Source organism: Perna viridis, chromosome 9 (assembly GCF_037379345.1).
Source record: "Perna viridis isolate PV_CMFRI_1.1 ecotype Kerala chromosome 9, ASM3737934v1, whole genome shotgun sequence".
Lineage (NCBI taxonomy): Eukaryota > Metazoa > Mollusca > Bivalvia > Mytilida > Mytilidae > Perna > Perna viridis.
The window spans coordinates 38,055,644-38,074,424 of NC_142453.1; the positions used below are offsets into that span (position 1 = coordinate 38,055,644).

Below are 18,781 nucleotides of genomic sequence, written 5' to 3' on the forward strand. Positions count from 1 at the left end.
ATATAATCTCTTTATGGCCTTGGGGCTACCTGAGTTACGTCATGTCATTGAACAAAATATAAATTGTAAGGGCTTTTCTCATCTTTCCACCAATAGTGGTTGTGGTGACAGTAAAGTTTGATAAACCTGGGGTTTTTACCTATTTCTGTTTATTATATAACTAGCCATGGCACCTCAAGTTTTTATTCACAAGAATTTAGACTTACTAGAACTTTAACTTTTAATCTGAAAAATGAAAATGGGAGTCTTAATTCCCTGACATATGTATGATACAAATTATATTCATAATTAAAATAACTTATGCATCAAGGCACTAATGTATTTCAATGCAATTGTGAGAAAACCTTTATCATCAAAACAGCTTTCAACAGTTTAAATGCTTTCAATGCTTACAAAATTTGGATTAAAAAGTAGCATTGCTTCAGTGGGAGAAATGTGTTGATTTAAAAAAAAAATTTCTTGCCTAAGAACCATGAATTCAAGTATCCAACGAAAGGCCACTTTTCCTATAAGCACAAAAATTGATACCCACGTTTAAATGAAACCACAGTATTGTATTCCTGTTCCAAAATTTTTTTGTGCATTAAATTTGTGATGGCGAATCTCTTGCTAACTGCTTTAGTTTGAGACATTTCCATGAACCTTTATTGAAAATTCACAGTTGCTAAACTTTATATATCACAATTTGGTTTAAAAAATCAAATCAGTATTGAAGAACAACAGCTTAAGATTTCATTTGTATATGATAATCATTAAGATCACTATCTGGTAAGGTAGCAGGAGAGTTACTCATAAGATCCTGTCCATCACTGCCTTTAGGGAAGGCTATAACATCTCTAATACTAGGAGCTTTACAAATCACAGCTAATAATCGGTCTAAACCTGAAAATTAATACAAAGCAATTATACCTCTGATACTCAGAACTGTACATATCACAGCTAGTAATCTGTCTAGACCTGAAAATTAAAATACATTGTATATAGCTATGACATATTAACATAAAAATAATAAATCATATTAAATGTAGTACTGATACTGACATAAAAGGTAGAGTGTTTGATTGGTTTGCCTGAATTTTATACTCATTAAAAACATGGCTTTCATTATCTGTTCAATATTGGAAAACAATGGCAATCAAGAATGTGATTTTTTTCTGGTGAATTTTAATTGGATTGTTCACAGTTATCTGCAAGTAGATTCAAAGTTCAGGTGGGAAAGTTTATTTAGAAATTAATGGCATTTTCATAAATATGCTCCAAAACACACCATTCCCCTATGGTTTTTACCTTTTCAGAAAATTAACAGAACAATAAATTGAAAGTTATTGATTATAAATTATTTAAAAATATTTCTCATCAAGAACAACAACAAATTAGTTTAAAGCAATTTTTTTCATTTCATTTTCCTTTCCATACAGTATTTTAGTTAATCCTTGCAGGAATTCATACATTTATTTTTCATACATACCTAAGGCTATACCTCCATGTGGTGGGCATCCATAACTCAATGCTTCTAGTAAATGTTCTAAATCCTCTGTCTTTTCCTATGAAATTACATTTATAAGTGAAAGCACAGGTTTAGGAAGGTATTTGATATTAAACATGTACTTTCAAGTAGTTAAAATTTGTTGGTATATTTCTTTCACTCATTCTGTCTTTCCATTCATAAAAGAAGAAAATTAAATTAAGATTGAAATGTGCGGTAAATATTGTAACAATAAATTAATAAGACTTTTTTAATCATGTTTTTTCGTCGTATTTATTTTTAGCATGGTCTTTTATTTTATTGTGTCATTTTCCTTCGTAACATATTTAAATATAATTTGTCATGTTCGATACTAAATGTATAAATCAGTATACACCTGTATTGAGTTTGAATATAAAAAGGTGTCAATTATGAATTCCTCATATTTTAGAGATTGTTTACACTCCATATTTTCTGACCAGTCAGCAGTTAAAAACTTACAAAGGTCCAATATTCAGTACAATATACCATACCTTTAATATATCTGTTAGTACATATCTCTGTAATTCCTCATTATGGATACGTATAGAACCACCTCCTATCTCATAACCATTCAGTACCAAATCATAGTGTTGGCTTCTCACCTATAAATAAGAAGACATTCACTTCCTACAGGGATTATATTTCTATATTCACAGGTGCAGTTTAGCTTGAACATGGTTTTCCAATTATAGACTACTACATTGCAATTGGAAAAAAAAAACTTTCAATAGCTCACATCTATCTTTTTGGGTATTCGTTTTCAGAGAAGTGGACAAGGTAGTTATTACAAGCCATAATTTTAAAAATTGGTATGAAGTACCTAAGTATTGTGGTCAACAATTATCAATCAGTTACAGATTAGTCATCTATCCCTCAAACCAAATTTTTTAACTGGTGAGCACTTGCTTTTTTATTATGACTGTTGATAGGTTCATATATTTTATGGAAACATTTGTTTCATTGTCCTATTTACATTAATTAACTAAGTACTATAAATTATGATATAATATTTATTAATTTTCTTTTGTATTGGGATTGGAAATGAAATGCAAAACGTAAATTTTAAAAGTTACAAACGTGTAGAAGAACATTGTTTATAATACTAAAACATTGGGATCAATACCTGTTCTGGATGTGTCTTGATGAGGTGTTCATCCTGAGGGTGAGGTGCTGTGAATGGATGATGGGCTGATTCTAAACCTTCTACAAATGTAAACCAAGCATCATACATTATGACACTTCATTCATATATAAGAAATTGCTAATATTACCAGGTCATTTAATTCCTTGGGAAATTTTGTCAAAAAAAAAGCTGCTTTAATAAGTAATGCTGTATCAATGTGGCAAGTGGCTTTTTAGTTAAACATAAGATAACATAATATATAATACACTATTTACAATACTTTATCTAAAGTAGTTAGATTTAAAGAAGCTTTTATGTGATTTCAGTCACTGAACTCTCTAAATTCATAGTATCTTTTTTTGAATAAGTCAAAAACCACATTTCAAAACCAGTAATAGAACTTTATAAAAAATTAATCCAACAAATCAAAAGTACAGACAGAAAATGTCATAGTTCAGACTTTTAATTAAGTTAAAAGTTTCTGTATTATATCTTTTTTTATTTAAAGCTGCTTTAGCTGCCAAATTCGTTCAGTTTTTATTCTACTGAATTTTGCTGATTCCATAATATCAGTTTATAGTAATGCAATTGAAGCAATATATGTCAATAAAACCTACAGAATATTGTGAAAACAGTTTTTTTAATCAAAGAAGATCGATAGCTCCAATCTAGTAATTTTTCGCCATTATTTCCGAATACAGCCAAAAGGACAATCACAGGGGTTAAAAATACTTTCACCTTGATTAAAAGTAGCAATAACATACACAGGCTAAACATGTCTTGTTTTCATTTCATCTATTTCTAGATTACCCCGGTAGTTTTCAAATAAATAATGAAAATTACTGACTACCTTTGTGCCATATTATATTACTATACATAAATTACAAACGAATACCTTGCGTTATATTCAAACTTTTTTTTATGGCTTGAGTCCGTCAAAGAAACAGGTCTTCCTTGCCATTGATTAACCACTTTCGCTTTACAATCAGATTTTTTTTAAGAATTGACCTTTACAGCACATGCACCAATTTAAGTCACCAAAAGTTACATGAATACCAATTTCATCTAGGTTGACTTCTTGTCTTGCAAAACAATAAATGTATTGATACCTATTTCATGTATTTAATGCATTTTATTTGTGGATATCAATTGAAATTATACAGGAAAAGTACAATTTAGTAGAAATAATTCAAAGTTAAGGTATATTTCAACAGAAACAAAAATTTACGAAAATGACAGCTAAAGCAGCTTTAAATATACTATGTACACAGACAAATGAAGATAAACAAATTTTAAAATTGTCAGTCTAATATTCAAAGCAATGGAAGAAAAGTAGTACATAGTCATAACCCTTACCAAGGTTAATTTAGAACAAATATCAACTCCACTATACTCAACATAAGTTCAAGCACATAATCGTTTTAAACATATTTTTTCTCAGCCATTTTATTAAACAACAGTACTTATGGTTCATATGTTTGATTAAAAGGAATTTTACAATTCTTTATGAAAAATCCAATTGTAATTCCACCATGTGGGTTGCTAAACACAAATCATTGACAAAAACTGATCATTGGATTTCTCAATTTTTGTGTTGACAAAAATGTAATTTCTCACAAATTTGAAAATAAATAAATAATTGGTAGGAACAATAACCCTCATATGAATTTTTAACATAAAATTAACAAAGATGCTATGGTAACTGAATCACAGACGATTTGACGATGTAAACATTGTGATGCTTGATTTAAATGTCATTTGATTTCAACAATTCAAATTGTAGAGATTCACACTTTTGTTACACAATTGTGCAAGTCATTCAACACAATTTAAAAAATGGTAGGTACCTATAAAGCTGCAGAATTTTTTTTTATTTAAATTTGAACATTATATTATGTAAGTGACACTGAGTGTAGTGAGAAGCTGTTTCATTCACAAAGTGTCACAGCCATCTTACCTCCCTCTTCTTTTGGTAAAAACAATGGAAAATCTGTTACCCATAAAAAGTTATACTTGTCTTCATTCTTTATCTGAACACCTACAAAAAAAAAACAAAAGTATCATAATATCGACAGATATACAATTCCATGATATTGTTTTAAAATGTTTCTTTGTAAGTTTTAATGATAAAGCATGCCAACCTATAAATATTTTAATACACTTTGATTACATACAAGGATATCATGATGTAACAATGTGTGTGTATAAAAAGGTCTCGACCTTAGAGCCAAAGTATATGATATGTGACTGTAATATCAGTATACAGTTGACCTTCTTTTATAACATGAAACAATGGTACCTTTAGTGGATTTGAATATAAAATTAGAATATAAGTACTTCTCCATCTCAGAAACAGGCAAAATGTGTATATGGTGTGGCACATGAAGGAGATTTTATTGCATTAACCAAGTATTTATACCTGATAACCTTCAGGAATAACCATCTTAATGTTTACAAAATTTGCCTTTTTAAGAAATTGATAGGTAAAATTTAGTTCAAATGCACAATGGAAAATTGGTGGGAAAATTTTCCTACAGCAGTCCAAAAATATCTATGTCACAGATGCTTCAGAATAACTTTTAATAGTTTTTTTCAGTTGATATCTAGATGAAAATAATATACTTGAGGCAAAAAAGACCAAATTGAGAATTATGATGTGCCACCCATTTTTACACAGAGTGGTACTTAAGAAAAATGCATAAGTCATTCTTGATGTTCCAAATTTGGAAACTCCCTGAATCTAGACATGAGTAGGAAAGAGTCTATATGCTGGATACATGTACTCACATTAGTTTAACACCAACAAGAGGACCGGATTGATAACATACATGTACAAGTATTTATATTTCCCAGTAAAGTACTTTTAAAGCACAATGTACTAGGCGTAGTCTTACCTTTAGATTGTAAGATTTTAGCTACTATAGTTCGTACTCTTCCTAAACATGTATGCTGAAAGCAGAAAGGGAAAATATCTCCTGATGGTATTATGTATATACTGTGAAAGTACTATTGTTTGTGTGTTACCAATTTTCATGGTTTATGTGGGTAGGTCAAACCACGAAATTTGGTTCCCAACAAAAATGAGATTTCCTTTGATATGTATACTGAAAACCTCAAAACCACAAATTCAAGAATCCACGAATTTGTATTTCTTACCGAATCCACGAAAATTGGTACCCATGAATTAAAGTACTTTCGATAGTATTTGAAAGCAAGTTTCACACTACTGAATATCAAGTGTTACATACTTTTAATTTTATCATAGATCCAGAGTTATCAAATGTTCGCTGTGTAGTAAATTTTAATTATTCACATGTGAAATAAATTCTGTACTTTCACTCTTGGACTTTCTACCAAAAGACATCAAAACACTTTTGATTGACCCAATACACTCATAAGCTTCACATGAAACAAATTAAGATGAAACGTTATGCATTACAGACTGCAAAACTTGGCACTTAATAATATGAAGGAAAGGATAATAGAGTGGAAATATTTTAGCATAACACACTGAAATCACCTCATCTATTGTTACACGACAAATAAAAATATATCAATAGATAAAAAACAATCTTTACACATCAGAAGAAAAAAAATAAATTAGTGCAATAAACTTACTGGATAGTAATGTTCACCATTTGCTATTATTAGAATATCACTAGGTTCTATATTTAGATCTGATGTAACATGTCGCTTTGTTTCTTCCTTCAAATATTTCTGGAATGGGCACTTCCATTCATTTTTCTCATTGATTTTTACAGCACTGAGTTCCTGCAACATTCAAAGTGAACAACTGCATTATTTGTATGAACTATATATAAATTACATCTTAATCAAGACATTAGTCAACCTGAATCCTGTTTAAATATGTTCATGGTTGCATTTCATAACTGTAAATCATGCTTAACGATACATCCCCTAAAAATATATATATATTCATATGTGTGTGTGTCACTTCCTGCAGGATCAATAGGTTGACAAGGAGACACACATTTGGTATTAAGTGTATGGTATATGATTTGAAAGCCTTGTATTTTTGGTATTTTGGGAACACTCTTACTTCAATAAGGATGAAATATTAGTAATGCAAGTATTTATCAACTATTGTCACCATAACAAAGAGTTTTGTATGTAAATATCTCCAAAATTATGGATGTACATAATGCTGAACAAACATAAAAGGTCTCTGCAATACAGCTTATCTCACCGCTTCTTTTAATCACCAATTATGGTAATTACTTACACAATTTTTTGAAATATCTTGGTTCCTTACTATTTCATTCAATTCTTTATTTGATAAGTAATTCTGAAATTAGAAAAAAATCAACGCATTGTGACCAAGTCTTCAGAGCTTCTAAAGATAATGTGAACAAGCTAACAAAATGGATAAAAATCTCATGATTCAAGTGAACTTAAATTATATTAAATCCTTACGTTAGACGATCTCTCTTTAACGGCATCACACAATAATTGTCAATCATGTGCACCTACATATGATGCCTAACCTTGATCTATAATTTCATCAAAATACATTAAATAGTTTAGAAGGAGCTGAACTAACAAGATAGTCAGGGTGATTTCCTCACTCCAAACTTTGTATGCATTGAGTAAAATCAAGCAGACAAAGATACTGTTCTGTAAATGAACTTTATTTCTAGCAAAGCTAACTGTGAAAGTACTGTTGTTCGTGGTGAACCAATTTTTGTTGGTTTTTCGTGGGTAAGCCAAAATTTCTCAACGAAAAGGAGATTTCCATTGTTGTGTATACTGAAAACCTCAAACCCAAGAATTCAAGAATCCACAAACTTGTGTTTCTTCCCTAAACCATGAATATTGGTATCCACAAATAAAAGTACTTTCACAGTATTTGGCTAAAAAGTAACTTCAACTTTTCAAAAAAAGTTGTGTTACTTCCCTTTTGTTTACTTGGTAACCAATCATCAATGTTAACTTGACACTGTCAATCACAAAACGTATAATATTCTTACCCTACCGGTGCACCTGGTCCATGCTCCCAGTTTTTAGTGGAGTACGAGTTGCTCATTTGCTTTTGTTACTTTGTATGTATGATTTTAGTTACTTTATGTTCTTTGTTGTGTATGTCTGTTTTCCATGTCTGGTCTTTGTCCCTGGATTACATTCTTTTGATTAACGCTATAATCTTGGTTCCTTTGATTAATCAATCTATTGATGCTTAATAAACAATGAAAGAAATAGATCTACTAAACTAAAATCAATGTACAAATAAAATCTTGCTAAGCCAGAAAAATTGTTTCCACAATTCAAGATACTTTAACAATACTGGGAAGGGGAACATTTTGTCTTTTGCACAAGTGAAGTACAGTGGAACATGTGAAATAATTTATGTCTTCCATTGTTCATCTTGACTTATAGTCTCTTTATGGAAGAATTTGAATTCCTTTACTAAGTACTTACACTTCCTTGTGGAATTCGTATCCCAACAACATGACCTGTATCTGTCTGTAGTGTAGATTCAAAGGATTTAATTCCACTGGATGATAAAGCCTTATTCAAATTGACCAACTGAAATATATACAAATTTACTATAGTGATAAACATTATTTCTCCTAATAAATAGACAGATCATCAGCCTAAAAATGTCCATGATCACATCTCAGTTCAGGACAATATGATTGATTATGATTCTTCACCTTTGTTTATGCATTTAAGTAGCTGTCTTTGTAAGAATCATGCAAATTCTGAAAAATGTGATACACCCCAAAAAAGGCTGCATATTTTTTTTTGTAATTAAGTTGTCTTATGGGTCTATATTGTGAAATGTGTAATTATTCATTCATATCTGCCTGCTCTTAGAAGATAATCAACACTGAAAAACCAATAGATTATATTGTATTTAAGTGTCGTTTACAGAGTTATCTCCCTTAATTTTGAAATCTACAATGCCTTCTATATAATTTTTATCTCCTATGAACATGGGCTGTATGAAAAACTGCATGTTACTTTCTGTTTACTATGACATTTTAAACAAAATATCAAAAATAAAAATATGTAGGCTTTCCAACCATGAATCACATTTTGCATGATTCTTATGTGGAGTGCTATTTAAAAGTGTGGCAGGATAGCCTACCTGCATTATAGTAGGTAGTAGATTATATAGCCAGCTATAGACTAAAGAATTAATATTTTAGAGTCGAATCAATATATAACTAGCATGTTACCTAGTGTTCTAGGGTTCAATTCTGTGTGATGATGGTATTACTTTGTGTGTAAAATCTGACTCTCCCATAACAATAAGGCACTTGAATTTATCTACAAGTTAATTTAAAATCTCACTTTCATATCATATCTTGTATCAGGTTTATCTGTCCCATAATTTTCCATAGCATCTTTATATGACATTTCAGGAAATGGCAGAGTTATTTCCCCTTCAGTCCAGCTATACTGTAGTAATTGTTCTATTAGGTCCTGGATTTCCTGCTGTGTAGTGAAGGACATTTCTATGTCAACCTACAATAAATAAAAACAATTCAACAAGGGAAAAAATGAAATATTTCGAGATATGGTGAATATGTCAAAGAGAATGAGGGCATCCGGATAAGAAATGTCAGCTCAAGGCCAGACTATTAACCTTGTTGGTGTCTCATCACCACAACATTTTAAAGTTTCTAGCTTCAAACTGAAATTCTTTGTATGCAGTAGGTTGATCTATCACATAATATTACCTGTAAAAAGGTTCTATAGTTTTTAAGTTTATGAAGTCCAGTTTTAAATCATCATTTTTACTATAAAACTGGTTTCTATTTTTTTCATTTTTTATTATTCTTCTCAAAACAAATCTTTGCAGAGTTCTGGTTATTATTTTACTACGGAAATACAGACAGACTAATTAACATATTCTAAAAAAGTTTTTCCTAGACAATTGATGTCACCAATTATGTTGCATTATTTTCAACTGTAGTACTATTTCTTGGTATAAAATCTGTACTTTGATTTTGAATGTGCACTTTAAGCTTCAGTGGTAGATTTCAGAAAGAAATCTTTAGTTTAAAATTAGTTGTAAGTTTTAACATCACAATACTTTGATCTATCATAAATTACAACTAATATTTTTGAGAAAAGGACAGCAGATCTTGAATTCCTACCTGTGTAAATTCTGGTTGCCTGTCTGGTCTAGTATGCTCATCTCTATAACATCTGGCTATCTGAAAGTACCTGTCCATGCCTCCTACCATTAACAACTGCTTAAACTAAAATCAAATGGAAAAACTGCTGTTATGACTACAAAAAATATACAAATAAAAAAAATTGAAATGCACCTGGGTGCACAAGCAGAGTTGCATCCCCATTTTTGAGAACAAAATATTTAAGACATTTTAAATCAATAGGGTTCTTACTTATCTAGTATATAACAATATCCCTAAGTTTGGTTTGAATCAAACATAAGCTTTTTGAGTTATCATCTGGAAACCTAAATTTTACAGCAAAAACAATTAATTTTTACCTTACCTTAAACGAAATTCCTCATAAAATCAATAGGAATCTCCCTTAACTGGTATGTAACAATATCCCAAATTTTGTATGAATCAGATATAAACTTTTCCAGTTATCGTTGTTGACGCATGCCCACCAGCCTACCATAACCAAACCAATGGCAGAGTTCAACTTCATTGCAAATCAACTCAAAATATCAAGATCAGTTTTACATAGAAATGGATACATGAATTAAAGAACAGGGCATGCACTATCACACTTCAAAACTTGAAGGCAAGTGCAGGGCCTTGATTCGCCATTGTCCCATATCTCAATCATACATTATAACGAATGCAATGAGCAGTTTTATCCACGAATCTAAATATAAAAATAGGAGATGTGGTATGATTCCCAATGAGACAGTCATCCACCAAGTACCAAGAAACAAACAATCAAACTTCTACAAGTCATCACACGGTCTTCAATGATCGGCATAACTCATATCATAAAGCAAGCTGTAAAAGGTCCCAAAATAAATGATGTGAGACCATTCACAAAAGACAAAAATCAAGCTAATCTATACAAAAAATTAAACGAATAACAATGAACATAAAAAAACAATGACAACCATTGGACTACAGGTTCCTGTTTTGGGATAGACACATAAAGTATGTGGTGGGGTTAAACATGTTTGTGAGAGCCCAACCATCTCTAACAAGGAACAGTGGTAAGAAAATACAATAAAATGAACTAAGCTCTTTTCCTGTTCCGTAATTTCCAATGAGGTTCTATTGTTTCCGTATACTTATAAGATATTTGATACTTAAACATAATTAATTACCTGTTGAGGACTTTGTGGTAGTGTGTAAAATTTTCCCTTGTGTTGGGTTGGCACTACAAATTCTTTAGCTCCCTGAATATATATACATGTACACTAGAGTACAATTGTCTTCAAAACTGGTCTTAAAAGCTATGGAAATAACTATATCAGTTTAATTAGTTATTTTTTAACAAAGATTCACAATCATGAAACGAAGTTGGTATCGATAGAATCTAGATTACTGCTCGTTAACAGACTTTTTTTTACATACTCCATGCTAAGTTTCCTAAATCACTATACATTGTACCATCACTGTACATTAAATTTAAAAAAAACAATTTAAAGAACATATGTACCACATATGATACTTTAAACAGTATGGAATATCCAGGTAATACATGTATTAATATAAAGATTTCAATAAATAAATAATTTTGTATGAGCATTTTGAAAGTATTATGAGGCTGTCCAAATGAAAATCAGGCAAATCGTATGATACGGGTGGCACGGCAATATTTTTTTCCACTGAAATTTTGGTTCTAACGCAACGTTCATATCATACAAAAGGTATGTTCATCAAAGATTTTTTAATCCACAACGGATGGTTCTGAAAAAAAAAGTTCCCTAACAAAATAATTAAAATTTTAGAAGTCACAAGCATTCTGATTGGATTAAAAGATTTTGTCCATCATCTCATAGACCAAATTTATTTATCAACCCTTTTCGATAATTTACTCATTGAATTTTGATGCTAAAATTAAATTATATGGAATAACTCAGATATTTTTTCAGTCTATTTGAAATTACCTCAATGCCCGCGGTGCACACTTGAAAACAACCTGCTACATAAGTTATTAAGTGTGCACCACGATTGAAGTTATTTCTTCAAAGACCAAATAAATATATCAGTCATTCTGAATTTTGCAAAAAAACATGAGTTATCTCTTTTTCAGTGAATTCCAATGCTTTCTATGTCATTGCAGTTAATCAAAAACCAATTTTCAATTTTGAGAAAAAAATGATGCATTTGAAGTAAGAAATAGATGAATTTTTTTTTAAATAAACAAAATTTGTTATGTGCCAGCCGCTGCCCAGTATTTGTAAGGACACCATCTTAAATCTCAAAACTTCTTATACATGTTACTCATTCAAAACTTTGATATATATGTGAAGTTCATGTGACTGGTGGTATGTCTTCTACCTGTTTAGATTTACTTATACTTTGTTCTCACTGTATCGAGGGTACCACTGTATTGCTAGATCAAGAACATGGAAAAATGCACATTTAGGTATTTGTTTGTTTGAATAAGGGGCCAAATGAAAACTTCAAACTACATATCTATCAAGTTTACTTAAGGACAGGAAAATTATAAACAAACTTGAAATTTTTATGTGATTTTCTGCCATTTTCAATTTTTTTCCCAAGGCCATGTTCGGAATATAGCTTTCAAATTGAATGAAAAAGAAATCAGGATTAAAAAATTCATAATGATAAATTGAAAAGTTGTTGAATTGCATCCCTATAAAAATTTTTTTTCAATACAGTGATACAATTTTAACATTTTTTTAGCTCATAAATTTACCTCACCTCTTTGCAAGCAATTATTTAGTGTTGAAGATGATAGGTCAGGAAAATAAGTTTAATTCATTGAAAGATTAGATTTTGTATTAACTTCAGACAGAAAATAAATTCAATTTCCAGAGGCCTGTTTTTCTTCAGTCTAGAAGACAATTAACAACCGTGATTCAGTGAGACCTTAGTATAAAAGATAAAAACAAAAGAAGAAGCACTGCACTGTTCATCCTGTTTGATGGCAAATTCTGAATGTATCTACCAAAATTCAATACACAACTTACCCCAGGAGTTCTCCTAAATAGAGTTGGAGTCTCTACATCTACAAATCCTAATGAAAAATATAAATACAAATTTAATTAAAAATAGCAAAAATTGGGAACAAAAGAGAGTAAAATAGTTCTATGTTAAGTTTTACTTGCATTTGGTACTTTTAATTTTAATAATTTCAAATCACAACGTCTATTTTTTTTTCAAATTGAAATCATTGGAAGCTAAGGTTTTCAAAGTCTTACTAAAACTTCATGTAATATTTGTATATGTACCAGAATTTTAAAAACTAAGGATGTGACATACATATCCTTCACCAAAACAAACAAATCTAAACCTTTATTACAGATAATGTAATGGGAGAAAAATAAATTCGATTAGAAGGATTAGGAATTTTATACTCTTCTGTAATTTATCCAATTTTCAGTTACAACTATACCTTTCTAGAGCACCAAAGCTCATTCCTGACTTCTAGTGGGGCATGTTTAACATTTTTCTTTGTGTTCTTTTGGCTCCTTCATTTTGTAAGTTTTATTCTTGATGTATTATAATTTGAGTGTTCTGGGTGTTGTATTGTCCCCTCATTTACTCCTTTGTGCTTTGCTTACTACTATTTCTTCCTTATCCTTAAGTAAAGTTACAGTACACCCTTTCTTTGTAATTCATTTCCAAAAACACAAGTTTTGCAATTTAAATACTAAAAACATGGACATTTTTCCAGAGTAATATAACCACTATTTGCCTGGCAAAGCAGTTTGGGTCAGGCTACATTTAAAGTAATGTTTGTTAACCTTTTCCCAACCCTAGTTTCTGGCTTAAGGTACAAGTAGGTAGGTAGGAAAAATATTTTTTCACAAAGATCATTTGATGCATAAAAATCTTGTCAGATCAAAGAAGTGAAAACTTAATTTTAATTTTGGCCTGGTGTTGTTTGTTTTCAGTCAGAGGTCATTGCCTTAAACAAATCAAACTAGGAAATATTGGCATAGGAATTTTTTCATCAATATTTAGTGACTACAGATGTAGTGAAAATTAGCACCATGCAAACAATGTCCAAGGATTGATTGGTTACCATGTTTGTTACAGAGAAACTCCCTCATCTTCATGATCACCTCTGACCGTGTTCTTAGATTTTTCTGCATATATTTACTCCTGATGTCAATATATCTGTACTTCATTCTTAATGGTTCCTTACTCTGTGAAATAAAGACAATCCTCAATAAGATATAACTTCGAGCCAGCAAAAGTGCCATGCCCTTTTTATGAGTTTTATAAGCATCCTTCCCTTTCAGCATTTCTCTCTATTTCATTAAAACCTAACCTCTATCATATAATGAAACCAATATGTCATACACGAATAGGGATAATATAGGTCATTGACAGCACTATACAGACATTCCTAATAAAGGAAAATTTCATACATAAATGTTTTCTAAGACAAATCAGTAAGAGCCAGAGTTTTGCAATCTAGCCCTAATTCTTTTAGGGAACTGTTTGGTTGGATTTTCCAAGAACTAAAAGTGTCCAACATTTCTACAGATGCTTTACAAAAATCTTTATAATTTTACAGGAGTTGGAGCTTCTACTTAAAACTTCAGCTGGTCTTGATTATTTTTGCTAGGAAATAAATTTGCCCCAAAATGTTTTTAGCGTGTCATAAGAACTTACTGTGTTGTGATCTGTTATATCAATAGGAAGTCCATTTCTACAGGAATTTAATAGTTTAAGAGTCTGAGCAACAACCTCAACTTGTCCAGTCTTCATGTTCTACAGAATATAACCATAACAAAATCAATATACATGTACATGTAGTATTAAGGATTTATCTCTGATATTGTAAAATGTACAACTTCATTTTATCTGAAAGTGACTGCAAATTCCTCCAAAAAATTGAGGATAGGCGTCTTGGGTATCTCAACTGCTCTAAGATGTTAGTTCAAACTGCTTTTGACATAGACAATAGAGTTACATGTGTACTATACTTGTAATTTTAAATTCTTTAAGACAGCTTTACATGTAACAGATTTTAAATACTCTCACTACTACTACTACTTTTCTGTCAAATAACTATGTTATAGATTTCCTGGAAATATGGTGTGTAAATGTTGTTTCACTATACTCTTGATAGATCTTGATAGGAAAAAATAAAAACATAAAAATCAGTATTCCTGAAAAATTTAGATTTATCCCTCTTTATGTTTATCAATAGTATATTCCATCATGTGAAAAAAAGGTGCAAAAAGGGATGAGATGATTCAGTGTATAAAATAGAATGATTTTTACAGGAACTGGTACAAATTTCGTGTTCTTTTTTCTTGACAAAAATACTTTTTTTCTCATACTACATATGTTTGGTAATTTCTGCCACTTACCAAATTCTCCTGACCCTCTGGTCTTTGACTTACTACACCTTTGATTAGTATCACACTCTCAAGGGTCAAACTATCTGTATCAAAATTAGAGACTGTCTGCAAAAAAAAAGGTAATAATGGTTCATGGGTGCATTAGAATTTTAATACATCTATAGCCTAAGTTCCAACTCTGTTATTTTATTTCTATTAACAAAAATTTGTTGTCATCAAGCTGTGAAAATGACTTAAAAAAATAGTGTACATCATTTGTACGTTCTGATTAAAATCATTCCATTAAAAACCTTATTGTCAGCATAGCAATGTTTTCAGTGACACATTTAGAAATATGTACATTTTTTACGAATGCACATGTATAATTAAAAGAAATCTTTGTACAGACTACTTACATTGTATGATATTTATATCTATCTTGTAAATTGCAAGATGAGGAGATTGTGCATTGCATAGAAAGAAACTGCAAAAATTTGTAACATTTACATGAGAATCAAAAATGAACATGAAGTTGTACACTAAATTGTGCTAGGAATATCCCCATTCCTAACAGAAGTTGATATTGTAGAGCAACTAAAATCACTTACAATTCATGTCCTGTATATATGAAGCTACACACTCAATTTGATATCAATCCATCCATTGTGAGCCAAGATTTCTTTCACGGAAATTTTCTTTATCATTCCATGCAGTGAGTAGTGGTGTAGATCCACAAAACAGAAAGTTGATATTCAACAGCACCCAAAATGGCTTACAAAGTATCATACCGCATCAGTATGAAGCTACACACCAAATTTGAAATTAATCTACCAATTGGGACTCCCAATTTGGGACCCAAGAAATTTGGACAGACAAGGTTATTCCAATACACCATCCACTCACTGAGTGGGGGTAATATTGACAGAAGTCTAATCTACATATACATTGTACATGTACATGTACTTACCTCATCTGAAAGCACAATCTGTAAAATTCCAGAAAAGTCTCTAATAATAACAAAAAGGCCTTTAAATCTACAGTACTGGACCCAGCCACAAACGATTACCTCTTCACCAACACTGTCCAAACTTAACTCACCACACAAGTGTGTCCTTTGAGTAAAGCTTACTCTCTCTGGATCAAAATCTGACAAAATACAATTCTTTTAGTAAAATTTGAAGAAAATTTAAAAAATAGGGACTGGTCTTGCACAAAAAGAAGTGAACAAGTGAAATAAAATACAAAAAATACCAACCATATATATGGCAAATTTCAATATGCTCTGAAATGACTAAATTGTTTTCTACATGTAAACCGATTATTTTGACTAATTTACATTATTTATGAGATATACATAACTTTAAGGCAGTTTATATTTCATGAACTATGAGGCAGTTTATGAACAAGCGTACATTTTAGTAAACTTCCCAAAATTACATTATATAACTAGGTAAAAAAACTTGAATTGAATACCATTTCTAGTGATATACATGTACATGTATATTTATATTTCAAACCCACAACACTGAAAAATAAACTTTGACCAAACTGCACACAGACATCTAGATATCAACTCGATTTTAAACTGTTAAACAGTTAGAGGTCAGGGAATCATATTCGCTGGGTTCTTATTTTCGCTACCCCCCTTTTTTATGGTCTTATAATACTACTTTTTTTCTTCCAAATAAAATCTGAACTACACAACAATTGTAATTGATGCAAATTTGATTATAATTTTTTAGCTAGAAACAATACAACATATATCACCCTGACTACTTAATAGAATCAGAATTTGTTTTCATAATAGATTTTGTAGTTCAATTAATGAAAAATAATGATATAACAAGAATAGGCGTATATGACGAAGAGACAACAAGCCACCAGGAGCTTGTCTTGTGATTTTAAGATAAGTTTATATCCTTAAATTATTCTTTTTTTCATTAAAATTTGAGGTTGTGCAACTTAATAGCTTTTGTAAGATTCATTTGAGAAGAAATTTCCATTGATTTACTATCAAAATAGAGCATTTTGCTTAAAATAAAAAAGTAGCAATAATGGGTTCCCCTGCCCCTGGTGAAGAACGTATATAAACGCTAGTAGTAATATGCTCACATCTTTACACACATATTTCTAAATATTTATTATATATGAACAATCTCACATTATCCTGATTATGCTTATTAATTCATAAATGTTCAAAAATACTGTGTTAAGTGGGAAAAAAGAAATGAAAAGTAAAAAAAAAGAAAAGAAAAGAAAAACCAAATCATGTTTACATAAATTTTACAGAAATGCACAATACATTTGTTCCCTGAGGAACAACTTTAATAGACTGTTTACACGATATGATCATACCCTTTTCCGTAGTCGAAATTTTCGAAAGGTCTTTTGAAAATGTTTGGACGCTCCTAACGGTGGCAATTTTAAGAAGTTCCCTCTTTGAACACACTAAAGATATACTTTCGTTTTGCAGACTTGATTGTTTTGTCAGTGAAGTCACCTGTCTTGTTGTTCGTCGCAAAAAGTGTTTGGAAATCATCGTTCACGAAAGGTGAAGGGGTGAAAAAACTACCGGGGGACTGAAACAACAAAATATGCAGAATATGATCGGATTACAAAGCCAGTTTACCACCGATTCCACTCGTCACAAACCAGTGATTGGTTCATTTCCTAATTCGAGTCTGATAACGAATTTGAATTTCAATTATAAATAACAGTTAAGTAGAAAAACAAACGAGTGAAAGATTTTGAAAATATATTGTCTGTCTCTGATTATGTAGGAAATAAATAATCTGGTCTCAACACACCAAAAATAAATGGTCTGACGTAGGAAATTGCTAGAAAATTAATATTCTGATCTTGGCAAGTAAATTTAAAATAAATTTTCTGACCTGCACAAAGCCTTTAAAAAAAATTTGGCTCGCTATGCTCGCCATAGTTTCATAAGTTTACATGTTTAAGTATTCCACAAGTTTTATACATCACCCTTATAGTCTTCAGTGACAATATACAGTGTTTGTTTGGTTTTTTTGGGGGGACTAATTTTACTATAAAAACACAATAACAAGCAGTTGTATTAGCTACACCTTTTAATTGATTAATTTTTAAAAATAAAGTTGGCCAATTTACATCGTTAAGGCCAGAAAGTGTCAATTTTTATAACATTTTGGAAAAAAAATATGCAATAAAGAGGAATGTCTGTTTAGACCTATGCAATTAAGAGGAATTTTTAACATGGAAGAGATGGGAAATTTGATTTTCTGCACATTATCAATCTTGATGATTACGTGCCGTGCATGCGTGGGTTTCAATTTACAAAACATAATTTGACAAAGTATTTTCAAGTCAAATATAAGGTTTTGGACTCTGCACCAGTAGGCTTTTCTCATATCTTGTCATGATTTTTTATACTTCTTTGTATATTCTACACTCTTGTTTCTTTTTCTATATAGAAGTTTTGATTTGTTAATTTTTAGTCTGAGTTTACTGTCAATCCATGTTAGTTTCTTTCTACTTGTTATCCTTTTTCGTTGGATGTTTTCATCAATAGATTTAAGCAAAGTGTCTCTAAACATTTTCCAGAGATCATTGGATGTTTGCATATGGTATTGATCTTTGATTTCAGTTGTGATTGTTTTCATGTCCCCTTATATTTTTGACCAATTTGATTTTTCGTACTGATATATATTTCAAT

At 30.7% G+C, this 18,781-nt stretch overlaps 1 protein-coding gene across 1 annotated transcript; it reads right to left on the reverse strand.

Moving 5' to 3' along the window:
• Positions 1-442: 442 nt before the first annotated feature.
• On the reverse strand, positions 443-17,675 carry LOC148608290 (aspartate--tRNA ligase, mitochondrial-like). The gene is made up of 18 exons (XM_088544258.1): positions 17,443-17,675; positions 16,055-16,233; positions 15,118-15,213; positions 14,414-14,512; positions 13,818-13,941; positions 12,760-12,806; positions 10,924-10,995; positions 9,755-9,859; positions 8,946-9,119; positions 8,067-8,174; positions 6,874-6,936; positions 6,249-6,401; positions 5,525-5,579; positions 4,588-4,668; positions 2,631-2,710; positions 1,999-2,109; positions 1,469-1,544; positions 443-882 (listed from the first exon to the last, which is right to left on the reverse strand). Exons 1-18 carry the CDS (start codon positions 17,624-17,626, stop codon positions 725-727), a joined length of 1,965 nt encoding a protein of 654 aa, XP_088400384.1. The 5' UTR covers positions 17,627-17,675; the 3' UTR covers positions 443-724.
• Positions 17,676-18,781: the final 1,106 nt, after the last annotated feature.

What these genes read in the sequence shown, in the direction of transcription:
- LOC148608290 (XM_088544258.1), bottom strand. Translation starts at nt 17,626, where the DNA reads ATGATTTCCAAACACTTTTTGCGACGAACAACAAGACAGGTGACTTCA. An exon ending in CAGAGGGTCAGGAGAATTTG is followed by an intron (nt 14,513 to 15,117) that starts GTAAGTGGCAGA and finishes TATATTCTGTAG; the next exon opens with AACATGAAGACTGGACAAGT. An exon ending in AAGATATTTCAAAAAATTGT is followed by an intron (nt 6,402 to 6,873) that starts GTAAGTAATTAC and finishes TGAATGTTGCAG; the next exon opens with GAACTCAGTGCTGTAAAAAT.